This window comes from Pezoporus wallicus, unplaced genomic scaffold (genome assembly GCF_028554395.1).
Source record: "Pezoporus wallicus isolate ANWC-B61680 ecotype Strahan unplaced genomic scaffold, APGP_CSIRO_Pwel_v1 contig_4816, whole genome shotgun sequence".
NCBI classification, from domain to species: domain Eukaryota; kingdom Metazoa; phylum Chordata; class Aves; order Psittaciformes; family Psittacidae; genus Pezoporus; species Pezoporus wallicus.
Window position 1 is genome coordinate 4,190,303 of NW_026640990.1, and position 23,989 is coordinate 4,214,291.

At 41.6% G+C, this 23,989-nt stretch overlaps 2 protein-coding genes across 2 annotated transcripts in view; one reads left to right on the plus strand and one right to left on the minus strand.

The window, feature by feature from the left end:
• The window catches only part of ANK3 (ankyrin 3), a 378,181-nt gene extending 370,785 nt beyond the window's left edge, over nucleotides 1–7,396 (minus strand). Inside the window, exon 1 of the mRNA XM_057421483.1 lies at nucleotides 7,289–7,396. Within this exon, the coding sequence (XP_057277466.1) occupies nucleotides 7,289–7,339 (51 nt within the window). The 5' untranslated portion in view covers nucleotides 7,340–7,396. The remainder of the gene's footprint in view (nucleotides 1–7,288) is intronic.
• A 7,363-nt stretch (nucleotides 7,397–14,759) lies between these two features.
• Nucleotides 14,760–23,478, plus strand: CDK1 (cyclin dependent kinase 1). The gene is made up of 8 exons (XM_057421578.1): nucleotides 14,760–14,818; nucleotides 15,988–16,038; nucleotides 17,395–17,551; nucleotides 18,638–18,761; nucleotides 19,120–19,290; nucleotides 19,867–20,030; nucleotides 20,160–20,301; nucleotides 23,134–23,478. The coding sequence occupies exons 2-8, from the start codon at nucleotides 16,002–16,004 to the stop codon at nucleotides 23,245–23,247; spliced, it is 909 nt and encodes a 302-aa protein (XP_057277561.1). The 5' UTR covers nucleotides 14,760–14,818; nucleotides 15,988–16,001; the 3' UTR covers nucleotides 23,248–23,478.
• The last annotated feature ends 511 nt before the right edge of the window (nucleotides 23,479–23,989 follow it).

Sequence of the window (23,989 nt, forward strand, 5' to 3'; positions counted from 1 at the left end):
AAACATTGAATCACACCTATAGACCTTTCACCTACAAAATGGGGTCATGTCTGTGGCACAACAAGTCATTCCTTGTAAAAATGAATGCCACAGAGCAAGTCCATATCCTAAAACATACTGGATTTGTACCCAGTCTTTGTCAGGTTGCAGGTACAATAGCCTGTACCCTAACAATTTGACATGAATTCCCCAAATAAAGTAATGTAGGCTTACGAAGCTGTGCAGAAAAAGAAGCAGATTCTTACACAACAATATGAATGCAATGAGGCGAAATATGCCATTACAGAGGCTGAGGTTAAATAAAAACCAAGATGCTTATGCTACCTCAGCCAGAGCACAGAGCAGCTGATCCACATTATACTAAAAAGGACATAGAAAGCAACAACTTTAGACTCAGTACAGATTAAGAAAAAAAAAAAACACATAACAAAAGGTTTAAGGCAAGTTACTTAGAAGCCACATGAATATTCAAGTTTTCCTAATTTAAAGCCCAGTGAAACTAACACAATGTCTTAGTAGCTGTTACACCTAAAATCTCCAAAAACTTCAAGAGCAAGGCTAGGTGTGTATTATATTCTCAAGTGAAGCGTTTTCGTTTTAAGAGGCTGTTAAGAATATCTTCCATCTTTGACTTCCTTTGCCTCACCACTTACCACACCTTAAAGGCAACTTGCCTTTAAGGTTCTGGGTGATATATGTACCAGTTCATGTACCTCAGATATTACACAATGGAGTCATATGAGTTGAGATATAGGGCAATAACATAATTACTGTGCCTTAAATCTAATCTCTGATGAGATAGTCACTTACAGAAATGGCCTAGGATATCTATAAAAACAAAAGAAAATCAAAACCACCACCAAAATAAAACATACCATGCACACCTTGTAGTTTCTCTTTTGAAATGAATTTTTAACACTCACACCGAGTTATGTGTTCTTCCCCCTTTTTCTTTTTATTGTTTTCTACAGTTTTTCCTTCAAAGATTATTGTAAAGTCATTGCTACTCTTTCTGGTTTTGCCAAGTTAACCTCTCCCTTAATGTCCATCATGTGATAATTACCATATATTAACTGTGGGGGGAGTTAATATTGTGGAATACTTCTACCTATCATTAGAAGACTCTTTCTTTTTAGAAGTCTTTTTCTCTTTCCCTGAATACAATATTTATATTAGTACAGAAGGCTGGCTGACCCACCTTTTATGTTAAGATTTTAGTGTTTTATTATGCCCCAAAGATAAAATTTAAAGAGCACATTAAGGTCACTTGGCCTTGTAAAATTCTCCCTCCCCATTTACAAGACTTATTCTTTACCTCCTCACCCAGATGCCTCAATAAACTTTACACATCAAGCAGCTTCATAAAACAGTCAGTCCTGCAGTACAGAAGCAAAGCTGTCTGCTTCTTGGGATTCCTCCACAGCACAAACAAACAGAAGGCTCCAAAATAAAAGGAAAATAGTATAGAAACAAGGAAAAGTTTTAATGACTCAAATTAACTGTACTCAGTAAGCAGCAACTGCAGTTCTGCTGCTTACCCTGTCCCCCATAAGCCTTGCTTTCCCATTGAAAGAGATGGACTTTTCTGCTTTTAAAATCTGTCATAGGTTCATACATAGACCAGACTTTTCTCTCAGCAAGAAAAGTGAAGACTAAAACTAATGATCAATTTTTCAGCTTTGTCAAACCTATTCTCTGGCATGACTCAGACTTCTCTGCACATTAAATCCAAACAGTTTGAGGATGAATTTTCTTTGACCCAGTCCTAAAGCTAAACAGGTGTTTTGAGGAAACTGAACCTACACAGAAATTGGTCTGTTGCCCAAGGCTCCACTAAACTGTTAAAGTGACAGAAATGAGTCTGAGCTTACAGCATGGAAAAGAGAAATTAAGTAAAATGTCCCTCCCCCTAAAAAATGAGGGCAAGAAACAGAAAAGCAGATGATGTTTTAAGAGAGAGACATGCAACAAAAATCTACCAAGCAAAACCAAACAAGTCATTTACATATAATGTTTGCAAGAAAATGGACACTTCCCACCACAGAGCACTTCAGACTTTAACTTTCAAACTCAGAAGAAAAATAGATGCAGCTGCCCAAACATCTTCCTAATGCTAGGTAACTCCTCACCAACTGCACAATCAGTACCTCCAACACAGAAACAGGCAGAAATTCTGAAACAAAAAAATAAAAGCAGAACTACACCTCTTGATCCTTAGGTCAGCGTGGGGTCATTCATAACCTTTCCAATCTCTGCTTTTTCATAGAGCAAGCTAATTGTCGTGAAAGCTAGAGAATCCATATTCCTTTATTTAAAATAAAAAACCCACACACTTAAAAATAGTACTAGTAACAATAGCAAGCAAATATCATAACTTGTGTAGAACCAAAGTAAGTTGGTTTTATCTGAAAATAACCTCTATTAGGACTGCTTAAAAAACACTTTCCAAATATGATTTATCACAGAGGCTTTAAAGCCTGAAATCAAGACACTATAAAGACTCTCAATAAGAAACGAGTACTTATATTACATGCATGTCACCAACTACTTTGCCATTGCAGAATGTTACTTTAGTTTCTCCTACCAAAAGGAGCTGTCATCATACCTGTTTAAAATAAGACAGAAGGTCAGTGGAGAAGCTCAGCCAGCTCTTGCTTTAGCACTAGCACACAGGGCAGATGGGAAGGTTTCAGCCCATGAATGCACCTGACTACAGGTATACTACACTGAACTCCTTTCATTAGCTCACAATGTTTTCTAAGTTATTATTATCAGATAGACTCAATAATCCCTACTAATAAAGTCATGATGCATACATCAGATATAATATGGAAACTTTGAACAATTTCTCCTTTAAAGGGCACCAAACTAGCTATGCCCTTGGAGAATAACTCTAGATTTTAAAGTGATTGAAGGGAAGTATGGTACCTTTTCCTCTTCAACAAGTCAGTAGGAACTGAAGTGTTACACAGATTTAACAGAAGAAATTGCAACATCATTAAGTAGCTAATACTAGGTTCATTTTTGTGGGATATCACAGGACAGTGTAGAAGGATCATCCACTACTCCAAGAGTAAACACGGCAAGTTTTGCTCAAACCTGAGCAAAGACTGTAAGAGTAAAAAACCTTTAAGTGAACAACAAGGCAACGACTGACATGAGCAAAGCAAGATTCCTCAGAATTTCACCATCACCCTAGTCAATATTTTAATAATGCAATTTTCTTTGCTGTTGTCTTCATCCTCCTCACCCATTATTGTCAGCCTGCAACATGCCCTCTCTACAGAGACATACTGCATCCCAAATGGCAGGTACAACAGAAACAGACAGTGCAAACAACTATTATTTTGTATGTATTTTATGTGAATGCTAATGTAATTCAACAGTTGAGAGAAAAAGTTAATCAACACCAGCCATCAGACTGTACCTGCAAGTTACCAAAACAGTAGCAAAGTTGTGGCATTTCTTAACTACTGAAGATGAGAGTAACAGGTTGGGGTTCCTTCTTTTTCCCTTCTTCCCAAGATTAAAAAAGAAAAAGCAACATTATTTCCTATTTTGCCTAATTTTTTTCAGAGAAGAAAGGAATGGAATTAAAATTAGTTTTATGACATTAAAGAAAAAATACATTTGAAGCCATTTTGAAGTATTTGTTTCAGAAAATTCAAACTGCAAAACTCTTATTTTCCTTCTCAGACATATCACCATTATAAATACCTATTTAACATTATGCATTTCAGAATTCAAGCATAAAACCTGTAGAAGTCTAGAAGTCTTTTCTATTACCCTCTTGCCCCAGGTTCTATGCCACTCTCTGCCTCTCTAGAAAAAGATACCAAGTGTCATGAGCTTTGTTTAAAAAAAAAAACAACACTTCCTTGAGCAAAGTCACCATTAAACTCCCTCAAAGAGTTAATAAAACTTTGCCCAATTAAAGATTGGAAACCCATGTTTTTCCCAGATTAATGCCACATGCCATGCCCTATTTTGTCATACTGAGAGCCATGCCAACAAGAGTTAGTGTACCATTGTCAACAAAACCTGATACATAGGAAATGTTCACACTTCAGACAACAGAAGAGTGGCAAAAATTACCTTTAATAGGTAATCAGCCACTGCATTATTATGTCAACAGTTTCTACATGGTGTCAAGATCACTGAATTTTGAGAAACAGAAATCTAAAAAGTTTGGAGTAGAGGAAATAAAAAAAAAAACCTGCCACAAAAAAACAAACACCAAAAAACGTAAAGTTAAACTGGTAAAAAAGTAGGGTAAAACCAGAATAGGGAGCAGTGGCAAGAACTTGCCTATACTGAACTAGAATTGAGACTCAGGTAGTCTGGTCTGTATACTATACAGACAATTTAGGGACTTGGGGGTTGATTACTTTTGGGTTGGGTTTTGAGGTTTGGTGGAGGTATTTTTTGTTTGGTTTTATTTTTTAGTTTTTTTTTGTTTTGTTTTTTTTTTAACTACAGGAATACCTCTTCCCACATTTTTCAATGACTGAAGAAACTTCAGGTTTATTATTTTTCAGAGCACCCACAGTTGGATTTGTGGTCCTACAGATCACACTTGAAAGCTTATTCTGTGACATAACTTTTACTTGAACAGTAGATTTTTACATGAGAATAACATGACTTTAATATTTGAACACAGTTTGGGTTTCTTCTTCCCCTGCACAACCATATGACCAACCAATCTCTTCTCCCCACCAATGTCCCCCTTAAAACTAAGTTGAGTTTTAAGTGGCAAAATATAAAAAGGTGTAAGTTTCTTATTTCTGAAATTCAAAGTCAGATCTCCTACAAGCCACAGACAACCCCTTTCAGTACTGTAAGTTGACCACGCATAAACACTTCAGAAAAAGCAGCACTGTCAGTGACCTACAAGGATAATGCTGGAGGGGAAAAAAATGAAAAAGGCATAGGGCCAATAAATTAGTATCTGGAGAAGATGGAAGAGGTGATAACTTTTTCAGTAACAAAAACCCCCAACCTTAACCTCTGGCAAGTATCAACAGCAGCAGCTCATAGTAGTACAGTATCATTTTGTAACAGAAGTCAAGTGATGAGCGTTAGCAATTTTCCCACAGGAAGTGTCTAGGACATCAGAGATTTGTGACAGCAGAAAAGCTTCTTGTGAACTCACAAGAAACACTGTTTCAAAACATGTCCCCACTTACAACACTAGACATGAATAGTGTCTGAAGATCTGCATTTTACACACCCCAAAACTTGGGGGGGGGGGGGGAAGAGGGGCTGAAAAAAAGACCCCACCACACAAAGAAATACCTTAAAAATTGAAAGCCTGACCTAACAGTCTGCTGAAAACAATGGGAAATCTGCTGCCCTTGATGGTCTGAAAGGCCAAAGCCCAAAGGACAAAGCTGAGTCTCCCCAACAGTCCTGAAGCTACTCCAAATCCAAGACGTAACATCCACAGTTTGGAGACAGAACAGCTTCTTTAGGGACTCAATGCTTCAAGGCTTTCAACATGGCCTAGATTACAAGCTTCTCAGAATAAGCCTGGAAGCTGCTCACTGTGAACACACAAGAGGTCACATTTTCTCCATTTATCCTTGAGCCAACTGTTTAAAAAAAATGAAGGGAAAAATGTCTTTAGTGCTGACACTACAGCAAGAAGATCTGTCTTCAAATCCTAGGAGCTCTTCTTCAAACACAGGTCTCGCAGAATGAAGTTATGAGTAGGGGGAACAGCAGCTATCTGAGCCAGAACTTGAGAGGACCTGGCTACCAGGACAGTGCTTTGCTTCTAGACAATCAGTCCTCTTGTAGCACTAATTTACACTCCATTTTAAAGCATGAACACTAGACAGATTTGAGGGAGAAACATGAGAAATCATACTGCTCTACAACAAAGGAGGTAACTGCACAAAGAAGATGGGATATTAAATGTTTCAAGTAATAGGAAAAGTGGCATTAAAAGAAGGGAGGTTTAATAATTCAAAAGATACCAACTTCACAGACACACACACAAGAAAAGGGATAAAGCTGATGCAGCCCTGATCAATTATAGCTTTAATCTTAGTTTTCAGGTTTCGTTTCAGTAGTTCTAGGCATATAGCCCAAAGAAAAAAAAACAAACAAAAACCTAAGCCAACAAAAAAAAACAAAACACCCCCCCCTCACATTTATCATACTTTTGCAATCCTTTAAAACTTACTTTTACTGGGAGAAGTGTCATTTTGCTGGTCCGACATTGTGTAACAGGCCAAAATATGCTTTTTCTTTGCCCTTAGAACACAGTTCTTCACAGTTAAAACTGATTGTGCTATTTGTGTTCAGCTGGAAAAATGTCAGACCAGTCCACTCGCTCGTGACACAAGGAAGCATTTGTCAGCATGACAATCAGAAAGTGAACACATCAAATACCTAAGGGCATACAACACAGTGGCAAAGCTCCCTTCACCTGACCCTGGGACTAACCACTGTGGAGGAGGGAGGACAGGGAGAAAAACAACCCCCATGGCCACCCACACCACACCGCAGCGAAGCCTTCCACAGCACCTTCTCTTCACCTGCCCTGCTGCTGGCGAAAGCAACGCTGGTTTGACACAGACATCCCTCTGTTGTCCCCCAGGCGACGGGGTTAAGCCGGCCACCACATTCCCACCAGCGACTCGCAGGACTGGTGTCCAGGCGCCAGGTAAGGATGGAGACTCCACCCTCACCCGAAAGGGTTCTCAGCCTCCATCCCACAAGCGCATCGCCGATTCAGGACTGAGGTGTGAAGAACAAGCAAGCCAAGCACGCGCCATGCACTAACTCGTTATCAGCGAGTTGAAGTGCTTTATTCCTAACAGCACGAGTGTTAACGTATGGTCATGCCGCTGCCTCACGTTTTCGACAGCTTTTAGCCCAGGAGACGCAGAGCAACGCGCTCCTCCCGCCGGGCACAGCAAGCAGGCCGGGCCCGGACAGAGAGCTGCGGCTTCAGCCTTCACACCTGGCCGAGGCGGGGGCCGCGCAGCGCCGCTCCCCTCACGCCGGGTTGGCCCAGGGAAGGCGCTGCCAGGCGGCGCCCGTTAACAACCGCGGCAGCGCCAGCCACCCATCTCCCGGTGCCGCAACCGCAGCCCGGAGCCACCGTCGGTGTCGCCGCTCGCAGCCCGGCGGGTTCTGGCCCCTCTCTGCCGGGAGCGGCGAAGGGAAGGAGGAGAAGGGAGAAGAAAAGGAGGAAAAGCAGAAGGAGCCGCCGGTACCGGCACCCCTGCCCTCAGCCCGCTCGACGGCAGCCGTGCGGGACTGAGAACTGCGCGCTCACCTGGTCTCTGCCGCCCCGTCCCGCGGGACGGGAGGAGGAGGCGGAGGCCATGTTGCAGCGCTCCCAGGCACCTCTTCTCACCTCGCCCAGCGCGGGGGCAGAGCCGTCCCGGGCTCACCCCCACCGGCGGGCGGGCCTGCCCCTCGCCGCCGCCACCGCCCCCTCAGGTGGAGCCGAGCCCCTCCGGTGCCTCTCTTCCTGCGGCAGGCAGGGCAGGGGCGGGCTCGCTCGAATCCCAGGCCCGGCCGTTCGCTCCGGGGGCTGCCGTTGTCCCGCCCCATCTCTAGGCAGCGGGGCGCGGCCTGGAGGCTGCGGCCCTCGACGGTAGGGGCGGCCGGGCACTGCCGGCAGTCAGGACTTCCCGCACCGAGGTGCCCTGCAGTGGGGAAAGCGCTGCGCGGTCTCCCCTGCAGGAAAGCCGGAGAGCGGCAGCTACCAGAGAGCTCAGAAGGACCAGGGAGCACCAGCGCCGCGCCAGAGCCCCTCAGGTGTGGCCGGGCCGCCCGCACCTGCACTGTGGCTTACCTGGGAACGGCGGCCTCCAGCTACAGGCGCCAGCCCCGAAGGCAAATGTACTGGCTGCTGCCCCTTCCTGCCCGCCGATCGTTCTAGAGGATGAGGTTTGGGGAGCCCAGCTGAAGTTTGTTAAGCAAAATCTAAAAGCTAACCAAACCCTTTAGTTTGGCACTAATGCCTTCTTTACCATGGTTAAAGCCGCTGGGTTTCGAGAATGAGCGCTACAGGTGTAGTATATTTACAGTAATGCAAATCCAAAGTGGCTTAAAGCAGCAGGAGACTACCTCACTCACTGAGTGCAATGGTGAGCTGCTTCTAAGGATAAGTTCATACTCATAACGCTCTTCAGCCTCGCTGAGGCAGTCTGGATGGTGTTCCCCCCATACCAGTTAAAGTTGATGCCTATGCAAACCCCACATATGAGCTGCTGCATTGATCAAACCAGTAGTTCTACTTGTACTTTTTCTTAGCACTGAAAAATCTTTGAATTATTCTTATTAAAGTGTGCTTTATCAGGACTTGAAATCATGAAAGTATTGCAAAAGTAATGATTTTAGTTTTAACTTAAATTATCCAGTCATCTTACTTCTCTTCCCCTCCCAAAAGCCTGTTCTGGTGCACCAACCTATTTTTTGGTTTTCATTAGAATTTAATTTATCTGTTAGCAGCAGCTAAACACAACAAATACTATTAAGCACGAATTTACCTACAAATATTGCTCATAATGGCTTAGTCCAGTTACTTTTTACTACCAGAGGTCTTGGTGTTGTAGATGCAATTTGCAGAGTGAATACCCAGCTGTATAAACTGACTATACACATCTATACATCTTCTGGATACTGTGTAACTAATTGCTTGTCGCTTTCTCTATAAGATGTATGTTTTTCTCCTTTGTATACAGAGCCAAATAAAAATATTTAACTACAGAACTTGGCTGCGTCTCATACGGAAAAGTTAATTCCCCAGAATGTCTTTATCCCTCTTATTTTGGATGTGACTCATTTCCTCAGCCCACTCAGGGAACCAGGAGCCAGAGGAGATGGGGAAAAAAATGGATCACAATCCCCATACAGGCTAAAAGAAAGCATGAAGCAGGGCTGGTCATATTTACTGGCAAGCAGTACTATCACCGGTAGCGGCGATTAACATGTCTGTGGCTAGGCCATGCACTATTTCTATGTGGCTCACATACCACACCATCACTGTGTACCACCTTCCACTGCTCCTTAGGAAGGAAAATTGTAAAGATTGAAAAAGAGTTTACAGATTATAAAATAACACCTTAAGAAAAAAAAATCATTTTTACTTGAAAAGTGTTTTGTAATTCTACTCTCACAACTGATAGCAGGAGGAATTGTTAAATAAATTCAAGGCTGACATGTAAATCCAGAGTCCATTTCCGCAGGCTTACATACCTCACTTGTCTCATCTCCATTCTCACCTGGAAAGTATACCTTCATTTTTGGCAGCTAGAATGATACCCAGAGGGAAGAAAAAGTTAACTTCCCTTACTTCAGGAGAGTTGTCAAGTCAGGCTTCCTTACTGAAGGCTTGGAATTTAAATGTGTTGTGGTAGTGCACTTGATCTCATAGAGCACAGTAGCAGGTGGTTGTTGTAAGACAGGAAAGGATAAACAGATCAGGAGCACAGAGAAAACCTGAGGTCATTGGAAAAAAGAGTATTATTGTTGAAATTAAACAGCTATACCAGCAATCAGATTTTTAGCTAGCATAATTGTCTCCCACTGAGGAAGGCTGCTTTGCTGCAGCTGTACTGGCCTTAAGTTTGGACAGAGCCTAAGTGAATGGGCCTTGAAATTGCCTGTTCTGATTGAGGGCTTTGCTAACCAGACCTCAGTGTTTAACTCATAACGAGTCTCCTCCAGCCTGGTCAGTCCAGTGTGAGACTGCTTGCCTGTGTGAGGGCTGAGAGATGAACTCCAAAAGGAACTCTGAGCACACCTTTCCTGCTCTCATGCATCCACACAACAATTAAAAAGCAGTTTATTGGCTTCTGCCATTTTTCTTCTTGGCATGTAAGCCATGTGAAATGCAAAAACTAAAATCAGGAAGCAGACACCTTTTCCTAAGGTTGGTTTTACAGGGATCAGGAGTGAAAGCTCTGCCCAGCTCAAATTAATGGGAGTTTTGCCAATGACTTTGGTGAAGCCTGGCTTTTTGCCCAGATGCTCTAGAGAAACAAAAGACACTTCCCCACTTTCCCCCCCGGCTTGGTACAAATGCCCTGTTCACCTTTCCCATTTCATTACAATTATTAAAATCCAGGTTGCGTGTTTGTAGGTATTTCTCCAGAGTTTGCATGCAACCAGCTGTCCCCACCACAGTAAAGGCAGATCTGCAGTGACTGAGTGATGCATTCCCTACAGTGGGGCAGGAGTTTGGCAAAGCTGGAGCTGAGGGAAGGTTTCAGACTTTACATCTAGTGGTTGCACGTTTTGGCCTCTGGATGCCAACCCCAATGCACTCACTGGGCTCCCTGCACATCCTTTTGATCTCTGCAACAAGCTCCCTGGACACAGTGCTTTCGTGTCGCTCCTCTTCATGTGATGCTGCAAAGTTCACAGTAAAACTTCTCCTGATTTTAAATTCAGCCAAGGTTTCCTCCAGGAAAATAACCTGAATAACCCATGAATAACCACCACACTGACATTTCCTTCTATCTACAACCTCATTATTTGCAACGAAGGGATGGTTTATGACATTTTCATTATTGTAATTATATCAATATTGGGGTATTTTTAGTAAAGTGGTTTAGTTCATGCCAGACAATATGCAACAAAAAATGATACTTTAAAATAATTGGAACCTAAATTCAAGTACTTTAAATGCATTTAAAATATTTATATTCATGCATTCGGGAAACAGTGACAGGGGTTTTTTTTTGTTGTTGTTGTTTTGTGTTTTTTTTTTCTCAGCAGCTTCCATCTTTTTGCTTTATTTTCAAATAGTTTGCAGGAGCTTTTTGCTTTCTTGCATCCTGTCAACTCAGAATAGGAACAGCAGAAGGGTTCTCCATGTTTCTTGACGGAGGGAACTATCCTGCATTTAACAGGTTAAATATATCATCTGAGCTACACATTAAAGAGATATCATCCCTCTAATATTATCTTGCTTTTCTAAATGCTACTAAATCTCTCCTACTGTACTTCTGCATTGTAATATTAACAAATTAATATTTTGGTTTTAATAAATGGTAAAAGAAGCCAAACAATGTTTGTATTCGTCTGCTTCTGAGTACAATGAACACAACCTATCTTAGATACCCTCATTGGTATTCACAAGCCAGCTGACCTTTATTAATCACATCATTATGTAAAAAACAAAATACACTTTCTCTTCCTTACAGTGATGTTGTTGCTGAGGAGAACGTGATTAATATACAAAAGACAAGATAATATACAAAAGACAAGACTCTTGCAGCTGCCCTTTACTCAGCACAGAAGGAGTTGTTCAGTTTTACACTGGGTTCTTAGCCATGAATACAGTTGTAATACTATTATCCAGGCTAGGCATTGTATGTCTGATCCTATATGCCTTACCCAATTAACACTGCAGTTCAAGCAAGCAGAAGTTTTTGATGTCAAAGAGGTTTTAATATATGGGCCCCTTGCCCATTTACATAAATAAAATTACAATTAATGGTGTCATTTGATAATTAAAATAATTTGTCAATGTCATCTAGATTCCTGTGCTGTTTGCCTTTGAGTTCTTCCTTGGTTTTGCACTTGGATATATGCTTTGCTGTAAAGGGGAGCAGCAGTTTTAGGGATTCCCACATCCATACATCTCTGTTCATCTGTTACTCAGTTGTCAGCAGGCTTACTGCTATTATTCCTTTAAGCAGAACAGTAAATCCCTTCAAACACAAAAGTCAATACAAATGTAGTTTTATCACCCGTCTCAAGCAGTATCATTAGCTACTGCCATGTCTAAAGCAATGATGAACCTGAGATAAGTACTATCTAGTCAGAAGACATGATTTATATCCTAAGGATAGGCAAACAACAGCAAGAGGGAGGAAAATGCTAGGCAAACAAAACTGTCAGACTGATATTTGACAAATTAATACCACGATAGGTCTATTCTCATGTGTACTCTCCCTTATAAGTAAGCTGTCTAGAGCTTACAGTTATATGAAGTGGGACAGAGAAAGTGCAGGTGGAGAGTGTGGTTATGGAATACATAGCACTCTGTCAGTGTTCGCAGAGTTCTGTTGTGCACAGTTGTGCTATGGAGGGACAGGACAAGCTGAAACTGGTGTCAGCTGCCTTAGGTCAATATGAGCCATCATGGCCACTGAGCACTCTCAGCATGAACTAGGGGCAAAGCAAGCTCTGCTGTTCTTAAAGGAAACCACTGGACACAATGGCATTCTCCATTGCTATAAGATGTTGGTACACAGCTGCTAAATCCACCCAACATGGCATAGCAAAATAATTTCCCTCTGCTGCTTACCTGTGATTAAGCCAGCACAGTTTGTGTACGGAGGAAGAGTCACAAGAGCAGACGCAAAAGCACAGGCAGTCATGGTGGGCTTTGGGTGCAATGGAAATCAGACAGATATCAAAGCTTTCCACCTAAAGGTATCAGAAAAGGCTAAACAGCCCATCTCAGGCACCGGTCAAGGGGATCACTGCCTTGCACAGATCACAGCAGTGTATGCCGCTGGGTCATGGAGCAGTCTCCTGATGTGTAAAAAAGAAGTAAGGCTGCTGGACTCCTGTGTAGGAGAGTTATTCCCTTTCAGCCAGCTTTGCTTCTGGTGCTTCCTGGTCTTCATCACTCAAAACTCCTGAGGCAAAGGGAGATATGGAAAAAGACGTATTCTCAAAGAATTTGAAAATTCAGTGAGCACTCTGAGAATGAACAGTTAGTGTCCAACAGAAATAACTGTATGAGCACAACTAAGAAATATTTGTGTATATTTAAACATAAACTAGTTAAAACCTGGAAAAAAAAGAAAATGTCACTTGCAAGAAAATTCAGATATGTATATATTTTAACATAAGTTTATAGTACTAGAAGTTCATGATACTCCAGTTCCTGCTTCCCTCCTTCCTCCCCTGCCCTCCCCCCCCCCCCCCCCCCCATTACTGTACATCTGGGTTTTTCCAGACATATTTTCTTTTTATCTGGAGGAAAAGGCAGACTTTGGCCACCTTCCTAAGGTCTCTGGACAAGGATTAGTCCAGCAGACTCAGCAGCAGAAGCTCTGCTCCTGTGCTGGCTATAGAAATCAATCCCTTCAAAGTGTGCACAGCCTGAAGGTGCTGCTGGTCAGGCCTAAGGGACATCACACACACCTTGCTGAGTCAGTTCACATGCATTACTGAGCCTGGGATGTTTTGGCTATGTTGGACTTGATACGTACATGGGGAAGGGTTTCTCTATGGTTGTGCAGGGTGGAGCACATCAGACATTTTTCCTTTGAATTGCACAAGATGTGAAGCTATATTTCCCTCTGGGATTTCCCAGAGGTACAAAAGCCTTGTTATGTGCAGGTAAATGCCCTGCAAGTGCTGGGAATACACGATTCAAGGTAAACAGAAACCTGAAAGCATGCGCATCCTATGCTGCAAAAATTCCCCAGGAGGGAGGGAAAAGTGGAGGAGTTTTACCCCTGAAATGTATACGTGTTAGGGGGGAGGAGCTGGACAAGCCGTCTCTTGCTTTTGCCATTGGCTAGGGTAGAGAAGGAAGTGCACCAGAAACAGTCCTGCCTGCTGGAATCGCTCTCCCAAATAAATGCTTTTAGGGAAGAAGCTGCACGTTTCTGTATACAGCAGCCTGCCCTGCTTACATTTAAGGGAAGCAGCAATACTGTCCTTCAAAGATGTTGTAAACTAGTGCAATGAAGTAATTAAAAAACGTAGTTACTTCACTGATGTGGTGTGGTGTTTGTACCTCACTCCTGCCGGGACTGCAGGTTTCCACTGGAGTGTGTTGGCGCCGGCCTATCGGTGCCAATGAGAATGGGTGCCAAATTGTGTCAGCAGCATCACAGAATCCAGTGAAACTATCCTGTAGGGGGAAGACCTATAAAACTAGAAACGCATCTGCTTTGCAAATCTATTTCGTACTGAGGTTTCAAAGTAGCACTTTTTTTTTTTGCAATGTTTGGAATAGTATATTTCCAGGCTATGTTTTTGTTTGGTTGGTTGGTTTTTTTTATATGTGTGTTACATTACTACTTTCCCAAGTACTGATGGAGCAAGGTTGCAACTGCTAGAGGATTTCCTGGGCAAGGCCCACGTTAGTTATGTCCCAGCCCTTCATTTGAAGCCATGATAGCATAGGGATTAATTAAAGGTTCTTAATCTGGGAGCAGTGATACAAAACTTTAATTTGCCTGCAGATGTTATGTCTTGGCTTTGGGGGAATTAAGTCACCCAATGACATTTTATTAATGTCTGTACTTTAAAACCAGCTTCAGAAGTCACAGTGATACTTCACAGGTCAGCATCCTTACAGCCAGAAATAACTACTTTATGCTTTGGCCCACCGTGGCGTCCAAATCTAAAAGACTTGCTTGATTAGGAGGAGCAGCTGTAGTCACAAGCCTAGCTTGATCCAAATATGGTTATATTCCCCATACCATGCAAACAGTCTAATGTGTTATTCGAGCAGCGACCAGTTCACACATCGGCGCAACTTGGCGCAACCTGCTGCTCCAGCGCCCTCGGTTTTCGCCACTTGGGCAAAAAGGCTTTAGCCTACACTACACTTTAGCTCGCCCGCACTGACCGCGAACCAAGCGGACGCTCGGCGTATCCTCAGCTTGCCGCGCCCGCCCGCACTATCATTGCAGAAACCGCCTCTCGGCCTCGCTTTGGCGCCGCAAAAGGGGTGCGTGCTGATTGGTCGCTTTGAATCATCTCGGCTCGGCGTCATTGGCGGAGCACTGCGGCGGCTAGTTCGAATGCCCCGTGCCCGCCCCTGAACGAGCCCAGGATACCCTTGCGGCGGGGAGCGGGGAAGGCGGTGGCTCCTCAGGTGAGAGGGAGTGGGGCTGCGGGGGGCTCCTCCTCACCCGAGGAGAAGGTGAGGGGGCTCTGGCCCGGGCAGGCGGGCACTGGTTCCGTAAGGAGCTGAGCAGTAGCTTCTCTGCTGCCGCTGGTGTGCGCGGCCGCCTAACGGCTGGGGTGGTGGTGTTCTCGTGCTTTCAGGTTGGGTAGCGGGCTGGGCCCTGTCCCCTGGCCCTGCAGCGGAGCGAGGGGCCGACAGCCTGGTGTGGGGTCGGCCCTTAAAGCGCTTCTGCCGCCCTTAGCCCTTGTTCCGCCGGCTGGGCGGCGGCGGGGCCCCCGCTTCGGAGTGGGATCGCGTGTTGGGGCACGCTGAGGCCCCCATCCCTTCCCGAGTGGGATAAGATCGCCCTTGAGACGTGGGAAGGAAGAAAGATGCAGGGTGGCCGCTCCTCGAGCGGGTACTTGAAGTTTCTGCCTTTGTTGGGCTCGGCACCGGGCGCGGTTTTGAGGTGATAGGACCTGTGGCAATGGGACAGGAGCTGGACCACTATGGGAACGTGCCCCTGACCTCGCTTTCGCGGTAACGGGCTAGGGGTGAGCGCTCGCTTTCCTCTCCCTCGCTTAGGAACTGCCTGACTCGGAAACCTCCTGTGGAGCTGTAGGTAACTAACTACAAATTCGCTCGTTACCTCGTAACGGTTCAGAGCCTGGTAATAAAGCTCAGCTGTGCTGAATAAAAGTGGTCAAAAGCAGCATTGAAGGTGTGAAGTGCCAGTCCCACGAGGTGATAATGCCCCTTTAAGTTTATAACTCCTATGTAGCTGTCAAGTAACATGGAGCTGGTGTTCCTTTATCTTGCTAAGATCAAGCCGTGTGATTTTTAGGTATTAGACTCCTGCTAATGAGTAACTACGTAGAACTTATAAATCGGGTGTTTTTTCAGCTGCTTGGAGGAGCTTTTTGTGCAAAAGCATCATGTTTGTGTCCACTCATACTTTGCGATGTAGTTTTTCTAGTTGGAATCCTGAATAAAAACTTGTGTTTCTTGAAGAGAGTGGTAAGTCCTTCGTGTTAGATTCTAAATATGTAAGATAAAAGTAGCTTCTAGAGACTCGGCATAATTTCAGTGACTTGGCTGTGTTCAGGACAGCGACTGTTCATGCTTATGGGTTCTCCTCATTTTCTTGTTCATTTCAGGGATAACCACAATAATGGATGATTACACAAAAATAGAGAAGATTGGGGAAGGTAAGTATACAGAATGGAGCCTTGTAATGCTCCACTGTTTGAGTTACCAAGTGCCACAGAAGCTCTCTGCACTGACTATTAGGGGAACTACTGATGTTCAACTAACTGGAAAAATAAGCTTGTGATTTACTGCAGTAATTATGTCTCTGTAAAAACTTCCAGACTGCCTTTCTTCTGAGGATGACATGATCTACTTGAAACAACCAATCAGTTGTTGAGAGGTGTCTGCCTTCATATTGATGGCTACTGGTGTAATTTCCCCCCAAGAAGGAGAGAAAATATGTTCTGAGGCCTGAAACTAGATTTTCAACTTGGGAAGCTTCTCCATTCCTTTGTGTAGAACCCTGCTTATTTTTCTTGGAGCTGCTGGTAGGGAGTAATGGTTTGAGTATAGGCTGCTCTGATTACATCATTACTGTGATTGTCAAGGAAAATAGCAGATTGTAAGCCTCTGGAGAAGTGAATTGTAACAATTAATTTACTAAATGGCACTAAGAAGTGCCATTCACTCCTTCAATGCAGGAGTTAGTCACACATACACCCCCCCCTTCACTGGAAATCCAGCCTTTGTTATATGTTGAAGTCTATGTTTTAAAATGCTTTCAGAGAATTTGTAGTATGCTACTCTGATAAGGTACCCTCAAAGGTAATAGCAAAATGTATGGGCTTGGATCTATTAACAAAGCTTTGTAACTAAAGCCTTGTGCAAGGATTTTTCTTGTAAGAAACTAGATTGATTGAGTTTAATCTTGGGGATAAATGCTTCAAGAATGGTAAAAAGAATGTTTAAGCTGCCTTGGTTTGTTAAGAGTTCTATTCCTGTTGTCATTCCTCATGATAACACTGATCATTAAAGTAGATTGTTGATTTGGAATTTACTACTGGTTCCAATTTTAGCTTCTGCTGAGACCTACAGCACTATCCTCTCTCCTGCAGTGAAGGTTGTGCTTAGAGGTATTTCTATAGATTTGACTAATGGATGGCTAGATCTCTTCTTGCATTACGTATCAATGGGAAAATCATAACTCCTTGAGGACGAAGAGGTATAGTGATCTTGCCTGAAAGTTAACCAACTTGAAACTCAAACAGTATCTGATTTTTATAACTGCATGTTCCAAATATTCAAGTTTCACAGTCTGGCTACAAAGTACCCTGTCCTAACAACCATACTGTTCATGGATGGCATGCCTAAATGTTACTATTGCTTGGTTCAACTGCCAGAACTAAATGGTAGTTCTTGATCAAGCCAGAGACTTACATTGCAAAGACTCTTGCCTATGTTAACAATTCTTGTGTGCAATGACTTATCTGTACCTAGAGCTGGTATGCCTATATGCGTTTCACTGTTTTGTTCAGGTACCTATGGTGTTGTGTATAAAGGTCGGCACAAAACCACAGGCCAAGTGGTTGCAATGAAGAAAATACGTCTAGAAAGTGAGGAGGAAGGTGTTCCAAGTACTGCTATCCGAGAAATTTCTTTGTTAAAAGAGCTGCATCATCCCAATATAGTCTGGTATGCATACACTGGTATTTAGCTAAACTCTTTGAAGAGCGCTAGGTCCCTTTACATAAGAGAATATTTTTCTGCAATTCAGTGAGGTGATAGCTACTCTGTTTAATACACTGTCTGCTTTGCAGTAAATTGCTGTAGTCCCAAATCCCATGTTTATGGCAGTTTTCTAATTGAGATTTCCTTATGCTGCCATTCCCTATTCTAGGAATCTAAAAGTTTTTGTTGATTTTTGTAACTTACGTAGATTATCTTGAGGGTTTTTGTCAGAGAGGAAAGAGCATCCCCTCATGAAAACTGGCTGAAGCTGTTACTTTGGTTTCAGTTTTATTTGCCACCTTGGAATAGACCATTTGACTTTAGTGTTATAACATGAGCCTCTGTCATAAATCACCTCTGCTGTTTTCTTGCAGAGATTTACATGTTGCATTAGGATGCTGTCATAGCTGACATCTGAGCTATTGGTGAAACTTCCACCAGTGACTACTTGACATGTAGAATTGATTGCAGCTGTTGTCTTCCCTGCAAAATATTTATTCTTTTGGTGCTGCAAATTACTTTGTCTAATGTGCCTCAAAACTGAACAAGTTCCAGCCACGTAGTGTCTCAATGTATATATGCTTGTGTTTAGGAGCCATTATAATCTATTAAGGATGAAGGAAATACTTGGACCTATGTAAATCCTTTTGTGTCTACTTGGTTCCTATTATAATATTTCCTTAAGCCCTCCTAGTAATTTAGGCTCTGCTGTAATAGGCCAGCTCCAAATAGAGGTAAACACCAACACTGGGTCATTTTTTTAAGGCAACAATGTTTTTTCTCAGATTTTGTGTCCTGTACTAGGCATGAGGGAACAGAAGTTTAAGAGGGAGCGTTCAGGTTTTTATTTGTCTGATACTGTTTCAGATATACTTGGTTTTCCAGATGACAGTATAGCTCACCAAGTCTGTTACCTTTTTTTAAGGTTGAAAGCTAAAGACTTTTATAATAGGAACCTGGAATTGTCAGCTTGTATCCCTGTTGAGAGGGGAAATGCAACTCTGAGTCCATGCATTTTGCAATGGAGTTGATCATAAACTCAATTTTTAGTCTTCAGGATGTTCTTATGCAGGATTCAAGACTGTACCTTGTCTTTGAATTTCTTTCCATGGATCTCAAGAAATACTTGGATACTATTCCATCAGGCCAATATTTGGATCAGTCACGTGTAAAGGTAATGAGGACAATTTCTTAATTTAGGAGAAGTTAACTATAACCTACAAAGCTATAAGCAGCCCTTAGTTTCAGTATAATTAACTCTTTGAGGTGAAATGAAAGGTTATAGAAGCATCTGTGGGCAGTAAGATGAATGAGTTTTGATTTCAAATGCCACTTCAAATTCTTATAGTTACTGAAACTAAACTGCCTTGAACTAAGCTTAAGCAAAGAATTAATTTGTGTGGCTTATCTGCAATGCTTTGAATCTCCATTTCTTACTACTATGAAGTGGGACAATGTAAGGGAACAGCTTTATGTTGCAGAACCTTACCTTGTACTAAAGGTTACTCCATTTTCTCTTTCATCCTTTCTAGAGTTACTTGTATCAAATCTTGCAAGGTATTGTCTTCTGCCATTCAAGAAGAGTTCTGCACAGAGATTTAAAACCTCAGAATCTCTTAATAGATGACAAAGGAGTGATTAAACTGGCAGACTTTGGATTGGCTCGGGCCTTTGGAATTCCAGTGCGGGTATACACTCATGAAGTGAGTTGGAACATCCTCATGGTGATTTGGACTATGCTTACTAGCTTCCTGATAATAACTGAACATGAAACGCCTAAAAAAGAATCTGAGTTCTTGAAGTTGTAAACTAACAGTATAAAAAAAAGTTGTATCTCAGTTTTGCTTTATTCCATGGCTTTCCATCTCCCTGATGGTGGTTTGTTCTAATCTAAGGTTCCAAAGATCACAAATTCTGCTATTACCTTGACAGTGAATCAGATGGCCCAGAACTTGTTGCTTGCTGTCTCATAAGGGCATTTTTTACCTCACAAAGTACTCAAGTCTGAGAGTTTTAGTGGCTAAGTGCAAAAGCCTTCCCATTCTTTGTGAAGGTAGTGTATGTAACTGCTTCACCTTCAGCAGAAACTACTGCGATGGAGTTTAAGATATTTGTCTATAAGTGGAAGTTTGAAATTAATGTTTTCACTAAAACTTCTAGGACCAGTTATTACTTTAACCAAAAAACTTGGAATGCTGCTTAATAATGAATAAGCCATAGTGTGTGCAATTAGATGGCCTGATTCTTATAAACTTATAAAAAATTTCCTTGTTCAATAGGTAGTAACACTGTGGTACAGGTCTCCAGAGGTATTGCTAGGATCTGCTCGTTACTCTACTCCTGTAGATATATGGAGCATAGGTACCATATTTGCTGAGCTGGCAACTAAAAAGCCTCTTTTCCATGGGGACTCAGAGATTGACCAACTCTTCAGAATCTTCAGGTATGTTAGGCTGAACCTTTCTTCTGACTTGTGCAGCGTTGCACAATGGTGCTCTGTTGGTATTAAAACCATAGTAGTGCATACATATTTCAGACTAAATTGTTTAACATGTTGCTTATGCTTACATAGAGCTTTAGGCACCCCCAATAATGAGGTATGGCCTGAAGTGGAATCCCTGCAAGACTATAAAAACACATTCCCAAAATGGAAACCTGGCAGCCTTGGAACACATGTCAAAAACTTAGATGAAGATGGACTTGATCTGCTGTCTGTAAGTAGTCTGTCTTAAACTGCTCATTAAGAAACTGAACAGGTCTAAAATATGTAAAAGTTTACTAATCAGTGTTTTCTAGAATGAAGATACAGAGATCTTCTATCTTCAGTGGTATGGGCTGTCCTTCCTGTAGATCTGACAGTTTGACATTCACTCACTACTTTCATAAATAATAAATGATTTGACTTCCATTCTCACTAAGCAATTATTCCTCAGATTTTTTTATCATTTTTTTACTCTAGTAAGCCAGGTACAACTTGAAAGTGAAGAGAATGAGCTTTTACAAACAGTCTTAAGTGAAGGCTCCTGCCCATAAACCGTAGCTAGTGCCAGCGCCTTCCTGGTGCCAGCACTAATTACCTTATGACAAGGGGATTAATCTTGCCTTTAAATTAAAGATTTTTGGCTGTGGTAAAGTAACTTTTTAATTGGTATATTTTGTGTCTAGTGTAAGTTTACTTTAGTTCTGTGGTCATGCAGTTAAACTGTCCCACTAAGCTTTCCTTTGGCAAGCTCTTCATCAGGCTTTTTCATTTGGTGCTCTCCCAGCTCATGTGCTGCTGCTGTGGCTTAATTTGGATCACAACTTAGGTGTGATCTTAGATGCACTGAAGTATAAGAATGTGCCTTCATGATTTATCCTTTGGCTTATCTCAAGCTGCATTTATGCAGTGCAGGCTTGCATATAAGGGTGTGGAGAGGGTGCTCTACAAGCCTTTAGGATGGCTGAAACTTCAGAAGCATCTTGGTACAAGGAGAATCTTGTACAGCAGTAACCTGTGTAGGCAGCTCTTGTTTTTAAGCAGTCAAAGTAGTTTATTGCCATGTCTGTGGCAAAATGCTTTGAATGAAGTGGTGGTAACCAAGTAGCTCAAATGACTGCAATTTCTCACAAGTTTTCTTTGTGAGAACTGTGCCACAGTTCAGACAGAAACCTGAACATTTGTTAAACAGTTGTCCTGGATAGCTCTCTGAACCTTGCAGCAGTGTCGTCTTACAGAGTTAACTGACTTAAGATGGGAATACCTCTTCTGTGTCCATTGACAGCACTATTATTAAATCGCTTTGAAGCAGAATTGTAACTGATTGTATTTACAAACTAAAATCAATTGAACAGGCAAGTGAATCTTGTTCATAGTCATGTAACTGGTTAAGTACTCATCTGAGCTTAGATGTGGCTTCATTGTGTAATACCAGTGTTTTGGGATGCTGCTACTAAAGGAAAAATAGTAGTTCTGTAAATGGTGTTAACAAAATGCTAATCTCAAACTATATTAAATTCAATAAAATTTTATAGTTTTACCTTAATAAATGTTGAAATTTTACCTTCCTGTTACTGCCTGGTGATGGGTATGACTGAATTCTTAGGCATCTGGAATCTATTTAAGCTTCCTATGGCACTTTCAAGTTTGAAGAAGTGATAGAACTTTTAAATGCAACAAAACTGAATATCTTGTTCTGTAACACAAACACAGCATTTCAAAGCACTTAATGGTTTGCTGCCAAAAGCTTTGGTATGTCAGACACTAAGTTCCAGGAAAAATTGTCCCAGACTGCTCAGGGAAGAAATGGTCACTTGCTCTGTCAGCTGGAGTACTGTAGTCTCAATATGCAGCATTCCTTTTCAGAGAAACTTGCCCCTTCTTGTCTGACTCAATTTTAAGAGAACTTCTGATATCAGTATTAACTATAGGATGCTGTTGTTCTGGGGTATAGCTAATAGGAACCTGTCTTAAGATGAAATTGGACATGCAAGGGTAAATCTAGAGACAGTGTTGCATTTAGCAGGAGCTCAGAGAATATAAAAGCAAATTCAGTGATTTAAATCAGCTTGGAAGACTCGCTGTAGGGTGAAATCTAAAGATAGTTAACTGTCAAGACTGGTAGGGTAATACCCTACTGGGCAGGGTAATACAGGTTAAGATTATTTTTTTTTCTGGAAGGTGTTTGCTGGGGGCATGGGAAAGAAGCAGGTGGCAGAACCTTGATTATGTGAATTTGAAGTGCATTTTTCCTTTAGGAAGGAGAAATAAAAGCAAAACCACTTTGCAGAGACAGTTTTCACTGTAGTACAAAACTGCTAAATGCTTCATTCCTATATTCTTTTGGCCCCTTGTTGCATGATAAAAACTGTAGGTTTTTTTTTTTTATTATTATTATTTAACTGCTGGGAAAAATCACTCGCCTTTTCTTAAGTTCCAGTGTGCTATTTTAGTGGCTACAGCGTCCCTTTTATTTGCTGTAATAATCTGAATCTAAACTTTATTATTGAAGTCTTCAGCCAAAGTAATTTATGAAAAGAAACTGAAGGTTTTAAAATGCTGTGTTTATTCAGTTCTGCCTGCTTCTAATACTTTCCTCTTTTGATTCTGAAATAGTGATCACTCATACTTTAACTATGAACTGCTGCACCAAGCTGAGTAGAAGCAATTTGACATTGGTTTCTTCAGTGTCAGTGTAATAAAACAAGCATATGACCACTTGCCCTTATAAGCATTTTGGGCTTTAACAGCCTGAAGCTTATTTATTTCCCTTAATTGAGAAGCTGAGACTAATTACAGCCACTGACACATGTGTGAACTGTCATGAACTTGGTTATTGAACAGGAGGAGAAATGTTTCTTTACTTTCTGAGATGCTATGTGCTACTACTGACCTACTACTGATAGGTAGAAATAACCTCTCCATCTATGAGAAATCATGGAATGTAGGAGAAAACATAGTCTTTATGGCTACTTGATTATTATTATTATGGTGAAATAGCTACCTGTTTAACATGGTTTTAATTACCACTTCATGAGGGAGTAAATTTGTTTCTTTTCTCTTCCAGAAAATGTTAATTTATGATCCTGCAAAAAGAATTTCTGGAAAAATGGCCTTGAACCATCCGTATTTTGATGACTTGGACAAATCCACTCTTCCTGCTAATCTGATTAAGAAATAATAGGCCTTTGGACTAAATCAACCACCACAGTGAAATAATTGTGATTACTTTTACTATTAAGTCTGTCTGTAACTTTTATGTTTGTCTAAAACTGTGGCTGTGTGTTTAGTTTGTTTTGGTTTAAATGTTACCTACATGTAAATATTAACCTATTAGTACTGAGTTCAAATACAATGCAAATATTGCTGCCATTAATGCAGTGAACTTCCTATCAATAAAGCTTTAAATACAGTGAAGGACTGAACTCATTTCTAGACTATGGCTGATTAACTACTAAATTGCTGGTCCTGATATGACAGGAATATACAATAGGAGATTTCCCTGAAGTTTCAGGTGTTTCAGTATGTCAGTTAAGATTTTACTTGAGCATGACAATCAATTTGCCAAAGGACATGTAAATCAAGGTATTTTGAACTGAAGAACTGCAGCTTACTAAAGCAAAGTTTTGAACTTTGATATCTTGAAGGTATTTGAAAATAAGCATTTGGAAAAAATCCTTGCTCTGTATGCTTTTCTGTTATATTAAAGGCCCAAGAATTTAACTAGATGTTGGCATGTTAAGTTTTGAATTGGCATAGTTCCACCTTTTGGACCAGTTAAGGTATTATACCTTAAATTTTACATGGACAGCCTATATACCAGTGGGCAACTGCTTAGTAGGCCCCCCTCCCAGTTGCTGATAGTAATACAGATCTCTGGTTCTTGCTAAAGTTAGAACACCCTGGATTATGCTTGAATTTGA

Bases quoted from the DNA above. Each gene is read 5' to 3' on its own strand.
- CDK1 (XM_057421578.1), top strand. From the start codon at position 16,002: ATGGATGATTACACAAAAATAGAGAAGATTGGGGAAG. The intron at 16,039-17,394 runs GTAAGTATACAG...TGTTTTGTTCAG, and splicing joins AATAGAGAAGATTGGGGAAG to GTACCTATGGTGTTGTGTAT. The intron at 17,552-18,637 runs GTATGCATACAC...CTCAATTTTTAG, and splicing joins CATCATCCCAATATAGTCTG to TCTTCAGGATGTTCTTATGC.